Raw genomic sequence first — 18558 nt, 5'->3', positions numbered from 1 at the left:
TGCACAAACCATGTGCCCATCAAGTATCTGGCATCACGCTACAGGCAGAGCATGTGCTGTGGGGTGTTACATGGTCTCGGTGTGACCACTGCTCCAGGCTGATCAGGGATCCCAGTTGAGACGACCTGCGGCAAACCAGCGATGGTGCGCAAGCCCAGTCAGTGCCCAGAGACAGGCCACTACCAGCACACAGAAGAGGGGTGTCAAACAGCGCCGGGACGGCACCAGCGCTTCCAGGGTGTGAACTGGGAAGGGAGGGGGTGAGACACTGGCCAGCAGCAGGAGGAACACTGGCCGGCATGACCGAGGGCGGCAAGACGGGGAGAAGACAAGGGCAGCAGGGGCGTCTGGAGGGCACAGCTTGGGGAGCTTTCGAAGGCGAGGTGGGAGGGATGGGCAGGCGCCAGGTCTGAGGAGGCCCTGAACGCTAAGCCTTTCTAACTCTGTCTTGAAGACCACAGGAATCACAGGGGGGTTCAGGTAGCAGAGGGACACGATCCAATTGCTGTGTGAGAACATGCATCTGGGCAGCACGGCGGGGCTGGATGGGACACCCAGGACCACAGAAGGGAGGTCGGCCACGAGGCCAGGGAGCTCCCGAGAGTCCACAGTCTGCATAGCCTCTGGCAATCCTTCCTAGAACAAGAGTGGACACAGAGGCACAGACAAACCACCTAGTATCGTCCGTGTCATCTCGCTGGCCCATCTTTTCTGTGACTTGAATTTCTAGCTAACTTTCCACGAGTTGATGTCTCATCGCTCCTACAAGGACTTGGGTTCCACAAGAACAGGTGCAATCATATTTCATGATTTCTGGCTCACAGGAGGTGTTCATGATATGCGCTGAGCCATGCCAGGCTTTCCTGAGATACAGCCTTTACCCAGTGAAGGATGCTGTGTCCGAATCAGGTGGTGGTTGGCCTCTGGGTCAGGGACCTCGCCAACTCGCCCAAACCACTTCACAGGGGACGCCAGAGAACTGTTCAGGCTTTAAAAACTGGCTGCTGCTGAGGAGGGAAGGAAGTGGACTCGCACTGCCCACCTGCTGCAAGCTGGGCACTTGGTCCACGTTGTCGCATTTCTCGTCAGCAGTGTCGGGGTAGAGAGGAGTCTGGCGGACTACAGTCTGTGGAGTCTCAAAGAGTGAGACACCACTGAGCAAGCATGCACACAAAGGTGGTAGCGTTACCACCACGGGACAGCGAGACCTGGGTGACGCAAGGGTGTGCGCACCCCCCGAGGTCACAGACCTACGAGGTGGCAACACTGGAAGTCAGACCGACTTGATTCCAAACGGCAAGCAGGGTCCACCTCTCCCCCAGCGACAAGAGAACGGACTGGAACAAAGTGCATGGGCTTCAGAACCAGACAATTAAGCCGTGTGAGTCTCATTTGTGTCAGAGAGAAAACGCAGGACTTCCCTGGTGATCCAGTGATTAAGAATCCACCTGCCAATGCAGAGAACATGGGTTCGATCCCTAGTCTGGGAAGATCCCCCATGTCTTGGGGCAACTGAGCCCGTGCGCCCTAACTGTGGAGCCCATGGGCCCTCGAGCCGGCGCTCCACAGCAAAAGAAGCCAGCGCAATGAGAAGCCTGCCCACCACAACCAGAGAGCGGCCCCTGCAAGCTCAACCAGAGACAGCGGGCACACAGCGACGAAAGACCCGGCACAGCCAAAAATAAATAAAAACAGGAAACGCAGGTACTGAGAATAGCTGTATCACGAAGCTACTACACGACAGAGCATGCGAAAGCCCCCTTAAACTGCCAACTGTTGCTCTGGCAGAGCTGCCCTCTGGGGGAAGACCACATCTTCACACACAACCTGAAGTCCAGCCGCTTTCAAAGCCAGGTCGATTTGCCCCATCTGCCGTCACAACGGGGCCTCGAAGCACCAATGGCTGGTCTTGCTGCTGCTGCTGCTGCTGCTGCTAAGTCGCTTCAGTCGTGTCCGACTCTGTGTGACCCCATAAATGGGAGCCCACCAGGCTCCCCCGTCCCTGGGACTCTCCAGGCAAGAACACTGGAGTGGGTTGCCATTGCCTTCTCCAATGCATGAAAGTGGAAAGTGAAAGTGAAGTCGCTCAGTTGTGTCTGACTCTTAATGACCCCACGGACTGCAGCCTACCAGGCTCCTCCATCCATGGGATTTTCCAGGCAAGAGTACTGGAGTGGGGAGCCATTGCCTTCTCCTGCTAAGTTAGCTACAGGTCTGCAAACCTGACTGCAGTGGGGCTTGGGGCAAGAATTATAATAAAAACCCAACCCTCAGTCATCAATCTAAAGAGGGCTCCCTCTGACAAAGAAAATGCTAGCGTAGGTGAGAAAGAAAAAAATCTACTTAAAAAAAAAAGGCACCTGAAGTTCAGGCCAAGAAGAGCCAGGGCACCAGCGAGTGCCCGGTCTCGTCTCAGCTCTGACATACCTACATGGCGACCGAAACTCTCCCGCTTGATCTCAAACCTGCATGATACTCATCATCAATATTTTATTTTTAATTTTCAGTGTCTTAATACGCCTAGGACAGCTTCCTATCTATCTCATCACATCTAAAAGACACTTACAGTACTCCTTCCCTCATTCAAGAGTTTTACTGAGGGCCTGAGGCGAGGGCTGGCCACTATGTTGAGGCAGATACGTGTGGGACTCGGTCCCTGCCCTCTGGCAGCTCACAGTCCAACAGCATGAAAGATAGTGTGTGCAAGGGAGTGAGAAGGGGAGTGAGGCGGGGGAGGCCGGGGGCAAGGCCAGTGAGCTCAGAGGGGACAAGTCACACCTGAAACACCAGGAGAAGGCCTCTCCATGGACGCAGGGCTTTGACAACGAGAGAGTCTCTTAGCATCCCCACAGGCAGGACCTACTTCAGGAAACCCAAACAACACGAGGACAAAGACAGACACAGGAACACTTCTGGGTCTGTTTGCTTAGAGGGACTGTCTGGTGAAAACCAGAGGAGCTCAGTGGGACCACTGGCTCATGAGGAAAATAGGGGAAGATGAGGCAGGAAAGGTAGACTGGGGGCAGAAGGAGGACTCTTGAGCTCTTGATCAGTGAACAGCACGGGGAACGGGATGGGGCTGAGGCAGATCCTTGCGGGGTGGAGACCGTCACTGACCACGAGCGAGAGGACCAGGGTCTGTGCTGCCGCGGTAGCTCTGGCAATGAACTAAAGCACAGACAGAAAGTGTACCAGGAAGAAAAACTGAGGAAGTGAGGAATCCAGAATTACTCTGAGGCGCCACAGAGCTAAGAAAACCCGGAGGAGGTCCTGATTTGGGAAGTGCAGGGGTGGGGGACGGTGAAGATGCGGAGATGTCCTGAAACCTCTGGAAGGCTTAAGACACCTAAATGAGCCTGAATTTCGCAGTGGTCTATCGTAACATGAACATCAGATTTTCTTACTGGATAATAAAACGCTTCTCAAAGTTTCTCTGACCTTTGTCCTTTGACACTGGAAGAAATCGCTGTAGTGTTTGAGCGACGAAACCAGCACCGTGGTCTCATCATACTTGATTAGGAAGTAGGGCAGCGCTGGGACTCCTTCTGTCTGACAAAGGTCATCATACGCGTGCTCGAGGGCTTGAATCTGAAATCAGGAAACACTGAGTTATTCTCCAGACAACTATTTACCTAGCTCTGAACTGAGAAAAATTAACATACAGTAAAAGGTACTTTCAGGCCAGAAGACTGGAAATGATTGCTCACACCCCTGTTCCTCTCTTGCAGCAACCAAACCTAAGAGTGCCCCAAATCATACCACCTCACTCTGAGATAATGCATCGCGGAGTGTCTCAGACAGGAGCACATACAAATATTTTACGGCACCCTTAGCGCGATGGCGCCTGATTCCCTAAGATGCCACCACAAAGGTTTAGAGAGGTGTCCAGACACTAAGTCTCGCCTGTGATATCCAAGCATGAATCTACCATGGATGGATTTTGCCCTGACCCCTTCTATAATCTTCAATAGCTCCCTTGAGACACGCTTTCTCTTACTTATCATACAAGTGACTCATTCACAAAGCACAATTCAAGGCTGTTTATAGCACGTCCATAGCGATTTGTCACAATACTTTCAGAACATTTTTGTTCCCATTAAGAGAAACCTCAAACCCATCAGTACTCAATCCCCAGGCCTAGTCTTTTGTTCCCACTTACAGTTCTCCTTAGAAAATTCATTCCACAGAACCACAACCTTTGATTTATCTTAGCAAATGAGCTTTTTAATTAACAAGGGCTCTCCCTGGCTTCGGATTTCTGGGCTTTAGTGAGTCACGTGCTTCATGAATTCAAGTCATCTTGACACTCAGCATTTGCCTCGACGACAATCAGAATTTGGCGGCTGAGGGCCTGTCTTCTACCAGCTTGATGGTTTGCACTGCTGTTCTGGGAACCGCCTCTAATGACCTTATTACCTTCCTTAAACTGCAAGGACTAGCTCTGCAGGGACCGTCCCTAACGCAGAAGATCTGCAATGTGGCATAAAGGAAGGAAGACGTCTTCTCTTTGGTTGCAAAGACTCTCTCCACTGAGAGTGGAGATCACGCTTGGGCAAATTCCCACAGTCTTTCAAAGTGTTCCTGTAATTCCTCCCTACTGGCTTAGCACCTCAGCACAGGTCACGAGGACCTGGACCTACTAGCTTAGCACCTCAGCACAGGTCACGACGAAACACTGTGCAAGGAAGTCTGCTCTTAGTGCCGCCTCTGGAGGATTCCACAGAGCCCGCCTCCCCACCCAGACAAGGGCAGGTCTGCCTTTAGAATGAGCTAGATGAACCACTCATGCACATTTAAACTCAGTTTGATCTGCATTTTGTTTTATTTGTTGATACCTGTTTTGGCAAAAACCATTGATCCAAGCCCACTGGCCCCTGAATGAGGGGTATGCTCTCTGGAAGGCAGAGGGCGGGGGAGCAGAACCAGTAGTAGAAATGGTACTTCTTTAGATCCTGGAAGAAACAGGACAACACATCAGAATGGCACGGTGATCACACGGAAACGCGCCTACTAACGCTAACTGCCCAACAGCTACGTGAGACAGAAAAACTAACGCACGCCAGATAAAACCGGCTTGTCAGATGACAGAACCCCCGGGTTTATCTGAAATGTCCCCACACTAATGTATCAGGATAGACACATTTTATCAACCACTTCCTAACAGAAGGTATCCAAAAAGTAACTGATGTTTGTTGTCATCATTGTTTAACATATAAAATCACCCCGGGAGGTAACTATTATCTGCCCATTTTATAGACAGAAAACTGAAGCCTAGAGAGGGGTGGAAAGCTTCAACATAGATACTAAGAGGCAGAGAGGAGAGGAGAATTCTACTTCCAAAATGTAAGCTCTTGTCCACGGTACCAGGCGTACGCAGCGTGCCATCTGTGGAGGTACAACTTGCCCACAGTTACCGCTCTTGTCACAACTGAATGAGCTGAGCATGCTACTGAAGTTATTAGAACGAGCTACGCACAACCTGAGATAATAGAACAGTGTTTTCAGAAATGTCGTACTGGTGAAATTCAAGTCAACAACTAAGCACTTGCTGTGTACAAGGCAAAATGTTAGATACTCCGGCAGTGAGAAGACGAAGAAAATGCAGTCCAGCCCTCACGGAGCTCAGTCACTGCAGGGAACAGAGAGGAAACAAGTATGTGAGTAGCTGGATGCCTCACAGAAGAGCTTCCAAGAACTAGGGTGCACCGACGACAGAAGAGGGCGTGCCTTCAGGGGTGTGTGTGACTGCTCCCCAGCCAGGGGAAGCGAGAAAGGGCCTGTGACTTGTGAGGCTGTCCCCACTCAGGCCCAGTGTTCTCGTCTCTGAATTTCTGTAGCAGATGTGGCCTGCGTCACTCATGTGGGAATATCCTGTGGCTATGTGGGTACTCGACAGCTTCCCCACCAGCCTGTTACCACTGACCACTTTGTAGTTTATGTCGCTACTTGACATTTCCTCTCGGATCTTGCCAGGAATCAGGAGGCGACGGATGCTTGATGACTTCTCACTGAGGTACGATTAAGGCACCATAAAGGCCACCGAATTGGACTTACCTGGTGGCGTACTGGTAAGAATCTGCCTGCCAATGCAGGGGACCCAGGTTTGATCTCTGGTCTGGGAAGATCCCAGGTGCCTCGGGGTAACTAAGCGTGAGCGCCACGACTACCGGACAGTTCTTTAGCGCCCGGGAGCCACAACTGCTGAGGCCACGTGCCCGGGAGCGTGTGCTCCGCGACAAGAGAAGCCACTGCAGTGAGAAGCCCGGGCACCTCCCGGGCACAAGAGAGGAGCCTCCATTCGCTGCAACTAGAGAGAGCCCACACAAGGCAATGAAGCCGAAAAGAGTCACCGTGTTAAAGATGTCAAAGCACATTAAGCGGTTTTCTAGTATACTGACAAGACTGTACCACCATCCCCACCAATTTCAGAATGTATTCATCGCCCCCAAAAGAAACCCCAATAGCAGAAACTCCCCAGTGGTTTATTAGTTAGAAATACCATTCACAGAAACTGTCCATTCACCTCACTCTCATCCCCTGGAAACCCCTAGCCTACATTCAGTCTGTATAGATTCGCCTGTTCTGGACTTTCCAAACAAATGGGGTCATACTTAGGTGACTTTTTAAAAACAAACTTATACATAAACACATGTCCAGATGAAAAAGACTAGTCATTATAGTTTCCACAGTCTTTATTTCTGTCACGAACTGGTCAACTAAGGACAAATTCCCTTTAACAACAGCACAGCAAGGTGCAAAATGGAAACTAATGAAGTGTCTGTGCCTTGGAGCCCTAGAAAGGACAGAGAGGAAAGGAAAGCACCTCTAGAGATGTTTATCTCTTCCGCGAGCTCGAATGATCTGTCATAACTGATCTTTAGCGAAAGGTTAAAAGAGTCAAGATGAAGGCCTTGGCAGTTTCTGAAAGCTCTTATCAGGTCATCTTCAAGAGTCAAAAGGCTTGAATTTCTTAGGATGCTTTTCAGGATACAAGAGACCTCGATTACATCAAACATAAAGCTCTTTATGTCTGATGGGTTTCTAAAGACAGAGACTTTTTAATTTTTTTTTAAAATGCAGGCTAAGAATACTCACTAGAAAGGGCAACACGGCCAACTCACATAATGACTCTGAGAGATGCCTTAAAACTTTAAATGAGATCCAATGCTATTTTCTCATTAAACGCAAGTTGTCCATTAGATTTTACTAGCTAGAACCCTTAATACAGAAGATTTATTGATGGTAAAGTAAAAAAAAAAAACAACTTTAATTAGCATTGCTTTTATTTATCCTTACAAAATTACTCAATTTATAAAATATCAATGCCAAATTGTGTCTAGTAATCCCCTGAAGTATCTGGCGTTTTTCTATCTTGCCACTGACACACAGAAAGCACTTTAACTTGTTAGGAAACGCGCTCCTTGCAAGGCCCCCATGCCCACCGCCCCCCACTCTGGGTATGACCCCCCAGTTTGAATCCTCTCTCTCTCTCCCCTTTGCCTCGGGTGGTACATCAAAGAGGCAGCAGGAGGAAGAAATGGAGGACGAGCTCATGGGGGAGGAAGGAAGGCAAGACCTATATCTTGGCAAACCAAAAAAGAAAAGAAAAATGTAGGGAAGAGGATTAACACCCGGAGCTGATAAAGCTGGGGTGAACAACCAGCGCACTTAATGCGTGTCCACATCAGTGCGTCTACATGCCCACTCCAGTGGGCCATCTTCTAAAGAAATAAGCGGGAAAAGAAAATCCGTGTGGCTGACAATGTTCAGTGCAACTTTTTTAAAATAATAGTGAATACTGGGGACTTGCCTTGCAGTCCAGTAGTTCAAACTGCTTCCAGTGCAGGGGTCGTGGGTTTGACCCCTGGTTGGGGAACTAAGATCCCACGTGCTGCGTAGCACGGTCAAAAGCAAAATAAAATAGCGAATACTGAAAACAACCGAGATGTAAAAAGGTCTGTAGAACACACACTTGACAGAACACTATAACGTTAACATAATCATAAAGGGCGAACGAGCCTTCTGCGGAGATATGTGGAGACGCACGCACGTGTGTGTATACACGTGCATACGCGTGTGTGAGGGCTGGCACTTCTATTAAAAGCAACCAGCCCTCGCCTTCTGCCATGTTTCCCACCACCGAGGCTCCCTCCCCCTGCTCCCCTGGGCAGCAGGTGTTCCCCCAATGTGATTTCTTCTCTTCAAAGCCGCCCTTAAAGTTCACTTTAACTAGATCTCACTTACATAAAACATTTTCTTTGTGTAAAAAAAAAAAAACAGCAACACAGCTGTGTGGACAAGCTTTGCAGGGTGACCCCCCTCTCGTCTAGAAGTCACCTAGGGATGGCTTAGATCCTCGAGTCATCACTTGTTTCTTATGTCGATGGACCCAGCAACTGAGCTCTGCGGCACTGAACTTAAAGACGTTAGCAGCGATGAACCCAGCTCCCAGAACTGGACTTTGTCACGTCCTCAAATGACGAGAGCTGGGTCTCCCTGTCACATAAACTAGGCAACAGCCACCAGCGCGATCGAGGAGAATGAATTAATCTTGCATCAGTGAGAAACGCCAGCCACTACTGGGTCACCAAGCACCCAAGGATTTGTTTAGCAGACGTGACTTGAGAGAAGAGAGCAGCCTGTCCCACCAGTGCCCTGGGCTTGGCCGGGGCAGTCCACAGTCCACACCCTGCCAAGCCCGCAGACTTACCGCAAATGTCAAGAGGAGGAACTTGTTGAGGAGCACGGGGTTGTCCAGGGCAGCCCCCGACTTGATGGATTCCCAGATCTGCCGGGAGGAGAAGCAGCGTCAAGGCAGGTCCCGGGGTCTCCTCCCGCCTCCCTCCCAGGAGCACATGGAGCTGCGGGGCAGTGCGCCTTCCTGCCCACAAGCCCAGCACACTCATCCTGGGCCTCCTGCAGAGACAGAGGCAAGTCCAGAAGCATCATCTCTCTTGCTGGGTCTCAGCATCAGGGAGGAAACCCAGCCCGTTCATGCCTTGGTTACTGCCTTCCACAGATGTTTACTTATTGTCAACTACAGAGCAAGCACATCGGGGCTACAGAATAAGAGGCACAGTCCCCGCCCTCCAGAAGCTAAGAGCCTGGGAGAGAGCCGGGCACCCATGTCTGTATGCCGCCAGGCAGCAGGGGATCTCGCAGACGGGCGGACAGTACCTGGGAGAAGCCCTGACCTCGGCTAAGGACAGGCGCCAGGAAGGAGCCAGGGATGGGCTCCAGAGGCCGTGATCTGAACTATGTACAGGGCATTTCTTAAAAGCCTTATTTGGGATAATCTTTCCCTGAAGAGAAAAAAAAAATCAAGTCTATGGATACTCGGGAAGGGCTGTGACTGGAAGCAGAAGGGGGCCCTGGTCACACGTTTCAGGAACTAAGACCAGCGGCTAAACTTTGTGCCACTAAGCAAACCAGCAGCTGTGCCACCAGAAACCCCGGCACACACACGAGCGGAAGAGGGAAACAAGCAGAGAGAAGGTCCTGCTGCGGAAACAACGAGCTTGGAGAAGTTGGAGCCCAGGAGAGCGGGCCCCGCTTCTGACAAACCGAAGGGGAGGCTGAGCCCCGGACACGGGACAGGGCTGGGATTCCCGTGGGGAGCAGCCTGCTGTTTCCAATGACAGCCTAAGACCCGGCCCACTCTCTTGAGACCCACTCTCCTGACCCGCTCTCTCGAGATGGCCTCTGAAACACGCAGGAGCCCATGAGCAGTCACGCCGCAGGCCGAGGAAAGCAACCATCGCCCCCATCACGAGGGGCGGGACGGACGTCTTCCTCAGGCCCGAGGAAGGGGACGCCCCTCTCTGACCACGGCGCCCACATAACTAAGACTCACTGGGGTGAAGCTCATCGATGATGTGGGTGGCAGAGAGGGCAGGGATAAGCCGCCCGCCCCCCACTTATTCCTCACACTAACTCAGACGTGACTAAGGAAAGGAAGGACACTCAAGGCAGAGAAAAACATCGAGTTCCAGGGAGAAGGGGCCACAGAAAGCGGTGAAGGGAGGAATGCTCCCTGATGTGCCGTGAGTGGTCAGAGACGGTGAGGGCAAGGGAGATGGGACGGAAGGCCACGGGGCCATGGGGGCCGGGCTATCCCACGGGGCCTTTCCATTTAGCCCTGAGGGCGCGGGGGAGACATGATGGGCTCTGACAGCTGACAGCAGTGAGGACTAAAAAGCCTCTTCGGGGGGCACTAGGAACAGAGAACCCAAATCCATGAGACACAGGCACGGAGCCGGCGCACTCAGAGAGGCTGAGCTAACTGGGGAGGGCCGGCGAGTGCGTCCCTTCTCTGCTGTGACCTTCTCCTCAGGCAAGAGCCTGGCTGTCTCCTCCCTGACCCACCCATCACTGCAGAAGGCCCTGAGCAGCTTGAGCACCGGGTACACGCTAGCTTCTGTGACAGAGTCAGACACTTGGTCTGCGACCATGTGCCCACGGGACCATGGACAAGACAACGGGTACATCGCGTTTCCCAGCTAACCTCGTTTGCTGCTTCTTCCAGAAGTAGCTTCTTATCTGCAGCCTTGAAAGCCTCGAGTGTGTTGGTATTATACAGTGTGCCGACCGCCGGACAGCAGCGGGCTGGGGTGGGCGCACTCCTGGGCATGAAAGAAACGTGGTTAATGGGCACAGATGGGACGCGGAGAGCCAGCAAACAACAAACAAACCAGAAGACAGTCAGAGACAAGGACCGTGCTCTACAGGGCAAAGAGAAGGCTGGTTTACATTTCTCTGGAAAATGACGAATATCACTGCTTCAAGAGTAAAAACGTGCACTCTACCCCCAAAAGCCTCTCTATTCCCCTTCCCCTAATGTCTCCGCATGCTGTCTTTCCGCTGCCCCCACCCCCCTCGCTGATATAAGCTCTTTTCCTATTTAAAAAAATTATTTCCCATCTTTAAACTGAAAGAGAGATTTTATTTACTGAGCTTCTACTGAACCTGGGTATAAGGTTTCGGTTCTGAAAGGAGTTTGTTCTCCCTCTTGAAGGATTAAGTAACTTGCTTAAGGTCACATAACAGGCAGGGCAGGGGTCTCAACTCAGAACTGTTGACTCGAAGGGTCTGTGTTGCCCACTCCCCACTCAAGCACTCCCAGGCTTCAGCACCCTGCTGCAAATCCTCCTCTTCCAGGAAGCCATCCATCCATCCCCCCCTCTCTGATCATGAGCATAGTTATTTTAGAGTGTTTTCAAGACCAACAATCACACCCCTTGGGGGACAGGAAGCTCTCCAAAGGCAGGGGCATGCCGCCTCCTCCTGACTGCACTGCACGCTGGACATCTGCATGGCCACGTGGGTGTCACATTCTACACTGTCCCCTTCCCCGCCAGCCCCCCGGGCCTCAGAGTAACCCAGGTCAGGAGATAAGAAAGATAAGATGATTCTGAGCACAACCCAGATGTGGGAAAACCTGGTGTCACCTCCGAAACGATTAATTTGCGTTTCAGAGGTTGTGTGTGGGGGCTGAGTTGCTCAGTCCGTGTTTGACTCCTTGTGAGCTTACGGACTGTGGCTCGCCAGGCTCCTCTGTCCATGGGCTTCTCGAGGCAAGAACACTGCAGTGAGTTGCCACTCCCTTCTCCAGGGGATCTTCCCGACCCAGGGACCGAACCCACGTCTCCTGCATTGGCAGGCGGGTTCTTTACCACTGAGCCACCTGGGAAGCCCTTCAGAGGTTACAGCTGTTAACTGAAAATAGCAGTCATCTTATCACAAGATGCACACTGTGGTCACAACCACTGCAGAGAGGATGCTCACTCCTCACACCGATGGCAGCTCTTCAGACCCAGCGTTTCTCCCTTCTGAGTCTCAGTAGAATGGGGTTCGGGGAGGAGGGCTTAGAGAGCTCTAAACCCTCAGCAGGTGTGGAGGGTGCAACGGGTGAGGAGGTTCTGCCAAATGCTGTCTCTAAGGCTCAAATGCCAAGTCCTGGGAGAAGCAACTTCCAAAGGCCAGAGCTTGCCTCTGGGAGCTGATAAGTCAGTGGCTCATAGGCTGTATCTGTCACCACTCTGCGACAATAGAAGAATATTCCTCACTCGGGTGAGATGAGGACATCAAGGACAGACTTGAGGAGAAAAAAGAAATCAGAAAAGGATAAGACTAGGCTGAGAGGGAAGAAAAAGGAAGCGCAGCAGCTGGTAAACCAGGCTTCTGCAGGCAGACGTGGTTCTACACGCAGACATGGCCTCATGAAATGGCTACAGAAACAGAGAAGGATGCTCTGATCGAATATGGTACCCTCCCTCCCAGCATCCAGATGTCCTGGGTGTGCGAATGCTGGGCCGAAGCCTTGCTGTGAGAGCAAACTAAAGCATGTGAACTCAAGCAGCTGCTAGGACATCGGCCCTCGTGTGAGCTCATTAGTGAGTCTCAGAGGAGACTTTCAGAGGAGAAGCATTTTTCAAGGCTTAAAGTTCCACCCAGGGAGGTGGCCAGAGGAAAGAACTTAAAATGTGATCGTTGGAGGGTAAGCCAGTCCAGTAGTTTCTCCAGGTTCAAGTTCCACTTGTTCCAGAAAGAGGTGGCTCAGAGGAGGACTGGAAAGAGCCCTAAACTTGGAAACCAGAGAGTTTCCAAATCCTGCGCCCGGACATGTATGAGTTCAGTTTGCTGTGATGCCATTGCTGTGAAATGTCCAGAGCAGCCAAATCCATAGAGACAGACAGCAGAGTCGTGGCTGCCCAGCGAGGGGGACAGGCAGAAGGGAGGGATGGGGAGTGACTGCGAAGGGTGCAGGGCTTCCCTCTGGAGTGGCAAAAATGTGCAGTGGTGGCGGCTGCACCTCGTGAACATATCAAGACGTGCTGAATTGTGCACTTTAAATGGGTAAACTGTATGGTACATAAAGTGAAGTGAAGTCGCTCAGTCGTGTCCGACTGTTAGCGACCCCATGGACTGTATCCTACCAGGCTCCTCCATCCATGGGATTTTCCAGGCAAGAGTACCAGAATGGGCTGCCATTTCCTTCTCCAGATCTTCCCGACCCAGGGGTAGAACCCAGGTCTCCTGCATTGTAGGCAGACGCTTTACCGTCTGAGCCACCAGGGAAGTCCACATGGTATGTAAAGTATACCTCAATAAAGCTATTTTAGAAAACTAGAATTAGACATCTTCCCCATGTCCTACAGCCTACAGTGAACTCTAACTAGTTAGTGAACACACTAACCCGAGCTGGGGAAAACATAGGATCCTACAAAGGCCTGAAGCCTGGCACGTTTTCTCTGGACACCAGGCCCTCAACATCACTCAGCCTCACAGTGATGACTCAGGAAAGTCTGAGAGCTGTTATGGAACCTCCTGGGCAAAGGCAGACACATGGCCAGATCCTCCAGAACAGACAGGCAGTGACGGTGGCTGGGATGGAACGAATCTAGAGAAGCCTTTACCACGTGTGCGCAGTCTCATCTACCTGAGGGGAGCTCTGGCATCTAAGTCACATTCAGTCTAGGGGCCCGACTGCATGATCTCCTGCTTTCTGTAACCATCTCTGAGCTTTTGTTCATCGCGTCCTCTATCGGGGCCCATGCGTGCCTTTCCACCAGCCATGCCACTTCCCATTTTGACAGCCAGGCCCTCAGACTGCTTGCAATTGACGCCAACGGCTACCTGAGCGGCCAGTCCATGTCAGACCTGAGTGAGGTGCTGGCAAGATGGTGGAGAATAAGAGGGCCCGTGCCCTGCACAGATGATCTAGCAAATGAGCTGTATTTCCTCAGCTACTGTTTAAGGTCTCTGAACGCAAGGGTATGCCTTCTATTTATCTTACTAAGCCCAACTTGAAGCTTAGAAAAGGAAAATATGTCTTATCACTAATTAGGTAAATGTTGGGATTCCCTAGTGGTCCAGTGATTAAGAATCTGCCTGGCAATGCAGGGGACAACCGTTCAGTCCCTGGTCCAGGAAGATGCCACATGCCACGGCGCAATTAAGCCTGTGTACCACAACCTCTGAGTCCCCGTGCCTACGGACCCTGCTCCGCAACAGGGATAAGCCTGAGCACCACATCCAGAGAGCAGCCCCACTCGCCACAACCAGAGAAAGTCTGTAGCAACGAAGACTGACCACACCAAAAATTAATTAATTAAAAACCATTTTGAAACGGTGCTATATATTTTAAAAATAAATAACTAGGTAAATGTTCCTCAAAGGAATTTTTTTTCTCTAACCAGCTTTAAATCCATACAGAGACTGCCCACCAAAGTCTATTTTTCTCTCTTTATATAGAAGTGATGCTCTGATGCTTGTAGTTCAGCACCATGTCTCAGCCTCCCCTACAAGACGGTGAAGCCTCGGCTCTGCCTGATGGAACGCGAGTGGGGTGATACATGCCCCCCAACCCCATGCTTATCCAGGCCATTAAGGGTCTTTAAGAGAGCTGGGTGTGTCTCCTCAGATTTTCACTTTGGTTCTCTTGTGCCTCCTCTTTTATGCCACCGGAAGGCGACAATTCCATTCTCAGCAGCACACAAGCCCTCCAGGATGACGGAGCCACAAGACAGAAAAAGACTGGACCACCTCCGCCCCCAACCCCCACCTGGACTACTAAGCAGGTAAGAAACAGACTCCCTCTGTGTTAGGGCCATTACGTATCGGGGGCTGGTTCATCAGTGTGCCAGCCTAAGACAGCTCCCTCTAGGGCAGGGCAGTTGGTGCCTGATCAGTCAAGTGTGACTGATAATTCAGCCGAAACAAGGTAGATAACAGGATCCTGTGATGCCAACTGCTGGTAGAGATTTATCTGGCTTCCGGGATCTCAGAGTGAAAGGGGTTTCTCTGGTGCCGTGCAAAGCTGAGGTACACCTGGCATCTATAGATGAAGACTCGGGCTGTTAGCTCTCTAAACTGCATCTTATGCTTCTCTGTATGCCCAGGGCCCAGCACATTCTATCATCAAGACACAGTGGAAGCAATCAATAAGCATTTCTGAACCAACTATCAGCCCCCCACGTTTGCTCCAGCACTGCATACCCTGTGACGCTAATACCTGTCTTCCACCTCCATGCAGAGCTCCTCCAGAGTCCCCTGTTTGCTTAAGTCTTTGTATTTCTACCACCTACACGTCTGCACACAAGAAACATTCAGTGTTTGATGAATAGATGCACAGAGATTTTCCCTACAAACCCACGCAGATGCTCAGCAATAAATGCAAAGAAAGAACAATCATGAGAAAAACAATGTGGATACAAAGACCTCGTTTCTCCAGAGGAGCTCCGAGTGCTTTCAGTAAACTTCCTGACTGTCTCAGTCTGCCCCAGCAGAGGTTGTACCACACCACAGACTGGGGGGCTGCCAAACAACAGACGTTTATCCCTCACGGCTCTGGAAGCTGGAAGTCCAAGATCAAAGCACCAGCTCCTGGCGAAGAGCTTCTTCCGCTTCAGCTGTGTCCTCTCAGGGTGGAGGGGGTAAGCTAGGTCTCTGGGGTTCCTGTCATTAACCCCATGCATGAGAGCCCTGCCCTCACTGCGTCCCACAGGCCCACTTCTTCAGACTGTAACCTTGGGCCCTGGGTTTACAACATACGTGCTTTTGAAGAACACCAACGTTTAGACCATGGCACCAGCCATCCTAAGAAAGGGGGGCGTCAGAAAATCACAGACTTTTACAAAAAAGTTAAATTAAAAAAAAAGAAAGGAAGAAAATCAGACTTTTAAAACTGAAAGGAACATTTAGAAGCTGGGAGCTGCGGATGAGAAAACTGAAGCTGAGAAAATGAAAAAGACTCATTCCAGGGAAGGCAGTTAATCAGGGGCAGATTCCAAGCCATCAAGCTTCCAATCCAGGACTCCCATGTCGTAATTCTCGCTCATCTCCCCCAGTGCCTGCCGTGGAGCCTCACGCACAGTGAATATTCAGCAGCTAACTGACAAACGATGATGAAGAAAATCGGGCCATCTGGGTGAAAACCACAGCCACAGGATCACAGACTTTATCTCCTTCAACTAAAATTTCCGGATTGTAAGGTTTAAGAAACCTGGATTTTGCAACAAGATCAAGCCTAACTTCTGTGAATAGTTTTGTTTTGTTTTGTTTGTTTTTTTTTCTGTAATTAGTTGTGCCAAAGGATAAAATTACTGAAACTCAAAATATAATAAGCTTTCATCTAGTGTCAGAAGAGACAGGAGCCGGCTTCCCTGGTGGCTCAGTGGATAAGAATCCGCCTGCCAATGCAGGAGACACAGGTTCGATCCTTGATCTGGGAAGATCCCACGTGCTGCAGAAAAACTAAGCCCTAAGCCTGTGTGCCACTACTACTGAGTCTGTGCTCTAGAGCCCACGGGCTGCCACTACTGCAGCACACGCGCCCTAGAGCCTGCACCCTGCAACAAGAGAAGCCCCCGCAATCAGAAGCCCACACAACTAGAGAGGAGCCCCCATTTGCCACAACGAGAGAGAAGCCCGCACAGCAGCAAGACCCAGCACAGCCATAAATAAATAAATCAAATTATACATTAAAAAACAAAAAACAGACAGGAATGAGGGCAGCTGGTGAGGAATGCTGGACCCTCCAGGTTATACTAGAACTACACTACCCCATTTATTAGCCTCAGATAATTTAAGACTGTACGCCGAATGCACTTTCCTCATTATTTTGTGATTGCTCCAAAAGTCAGTCAGTCTTTGCTGATGCAGAAGAGAGATGACTAGGATTTTTTGCTTTGACGCGCAGTCACAAGGATTTATTATGGAGCAAGAAAGCTCCGAAGGGAATAAGAAACATCAACACATATCTTTTAAAGGTACAAAGACTAACATCATTTTCGATTCAAGTTGCGCAGTTTAGTGTCACAATTTGATTGTGACAGAGGAATAAAATGTATTGACTTATGAAGAGATTTTTTGTTTTCAAATTCCAGGGAGACTTTATTTGAAATACCCTAATCTTTGACTACGGAGAAGGCAATGGCACCCCACTCCAGTACTCTTTCTGGAAAATCCCATGGATGGAGGAGCCTGGTGGGCTGCAGTCCATAATCCTGTCCCATCACTTCACGGCAAATAGATGGGGAAACAGTGGAAACAGGGAGAGACTTTATTTTCTTGGCCTCCAAACTCACTGCAGATAGTGACTGGAGCCATGAAATTAAAAGACGTTTGCTCCTCATAAAAACAGCTGTGACCAACCTAAGCAGCATATTAAAAAGCAGAGACATTACTTTGCCGACAAAGGTCCACAAAGTCAAAGCTGTTATCTTTCCAGTAGTCATGTATGGATGTGAGAGTCGAACTAAAACAAAGGCTGAATGATGAAGAATTGATGCTTTTGAACTGTGGTGCTGAAGACTCTTGAGAGACCATTGAACAGCAAGGAGATCAAACCAGTCAGTCCTCAAGGAAATGAACCCTGATTACTCACTGGAAGGACTGATGCTGAAGCTGGAGTCCCAATAGTTTGGCCAGCTGATGCGAAGACCTGACTCATTAGAAAAGACTGTGATGCTGGGCAAATTGACGGCAGGAGGAGAAGGGGGCGACAGAGGATGAGATGGTTGGATGGCATCACCGACTCAATGGACATGAGTTTGAGCAAGCTCCGGGAGATGGTGAAGGACAGGGAAGCCTGGCGTGCTGTAGTCCAAGGGTTCACAAAGAGTCGGACACGCCTGAGCGACCGAACAACAACAATGAATCTGACTATCTCCATATTTAGATGGTCTTTACAAATACCTCTTCATGTTCCCCCATCCCCCACTCACACAGCAAACACACGAGGGAGCAGAAAAAGATGGCCCCCTCCTGGAAGTCTGTAATCCTCCAGCTCTCAGTTATCTTAAAGCCTCTCAACATGCTTTCTGCTCTGCCCCCAGGCGCAGAATTTAGTTTCTCACACAACCCAGTCAACAATTCCAGCGGCCGCAGCACTGAGCTCTGGCCTTTCTGATTCTGCCGCTGCTGACCCTCTTTCCTTGCTGAAAACAGCATCTCTGGCTCTTCTTCTCCAGCGAGTCACGTCTCTCTGGCGAGTTCTGCATCTCTGCCCTTCCTTCCCCTCACGCTACAGCCTCTTCCTATCTTACAGCCTGGGCTCTGTCAGCTCTAACTCAACATGTCCTAAACCAAATCTACCTCCTCCCCAAACTACATCCACCTCCTGGCTTCTCGGTTTCTACAGAAAATAGGAAATTGCCCGCAGCTACTCAGACTTCAACCTCAGAAATACAGGTCACTTTTCTCTCACCCTTGTTTCCTAAAGTTAGCCATGTCTAAATGACTTGGGTAAGTCACTTCACCTTTGGACTCGTGGTTTCCTCACCTGTGAAAGGGAAGAAAACCACACCTGGTAGGTCTGAAAGGATTCTCTCTAGAAAATAAGTCAGTAATTAACTCAATAAATGTGTTTCTTCTCTCCAGCAACTCCCCCACGGTCCCCAATCAGTCAAAGGCACCTCTGTGAGGACATTATGTCACATTTCTTTGTACATCCCTACAATGCTGTTGCACAGTAACTTGTATATAGAAGTAGTCTAATAAATGCTCACTGCTGCACCTAACAGGTGATAAATACGTGCTGAAAAAGTGAACCAGACA

The 18558-nt window shown here is 50.3% G+C and overlaps 1 protein-coding gene across 27 annotated transcripts in view; it reads right to left on the bottom strand.

Annotated features, from left to right (window-relative positions):
• ATG7 (autophagy related 7) overlaps nucleotides 1-18558 on the bottom strand; it is a 267942-nt gene that overhangs the window by 225171 nt on the left and 24213 nt on the right. For all 27 annotated transcript variants that reach the window (XM_060402632.1, XM_027957767.2, XM_027957764.2 and 24 more), the window contains 4 exons: nucleotides 10505-10622; nucleotides 8711-8788; nucleotides 4836-4952; nucleotides 3439-3588 (listed from right to left, as the gene is read on the bottom strand). In XM_060402632.1, the coding sequence (XP_060258615.1) occupies nucleotides 3439-3588; nucleotides 4836-4952; nucleotides 8711-8788; nucleotides 10505-10622 (463 nt within the window). The remainder of the gene's footprint in view (nucleotides 1-3438; nucleotides 3589-4835; nucleotides 4953-8710; nucleotides 8789-10504; nucleotides 10623-18558) is intronic.

Source organism: Ovis aries, chromosome 19, assembly GCF_016772045.2.
Source record: "Ovis aries strain OAR_USU_Benz2616 breed Rambouillet chromosome 19, ARS-UI_Ramb_v3.0, whole genome shotgun sequence".
Lineage (NCBI taxonomy): Eukaryota > Metazoa > Chordata > Mammalia > Artiodactyla > Bovidae > Ovis > Ovis aries.
Note: the sequence above shows the minus strand (reverse complement) of the source record. Positions and strands in the feature narration are given on the sequence as shown.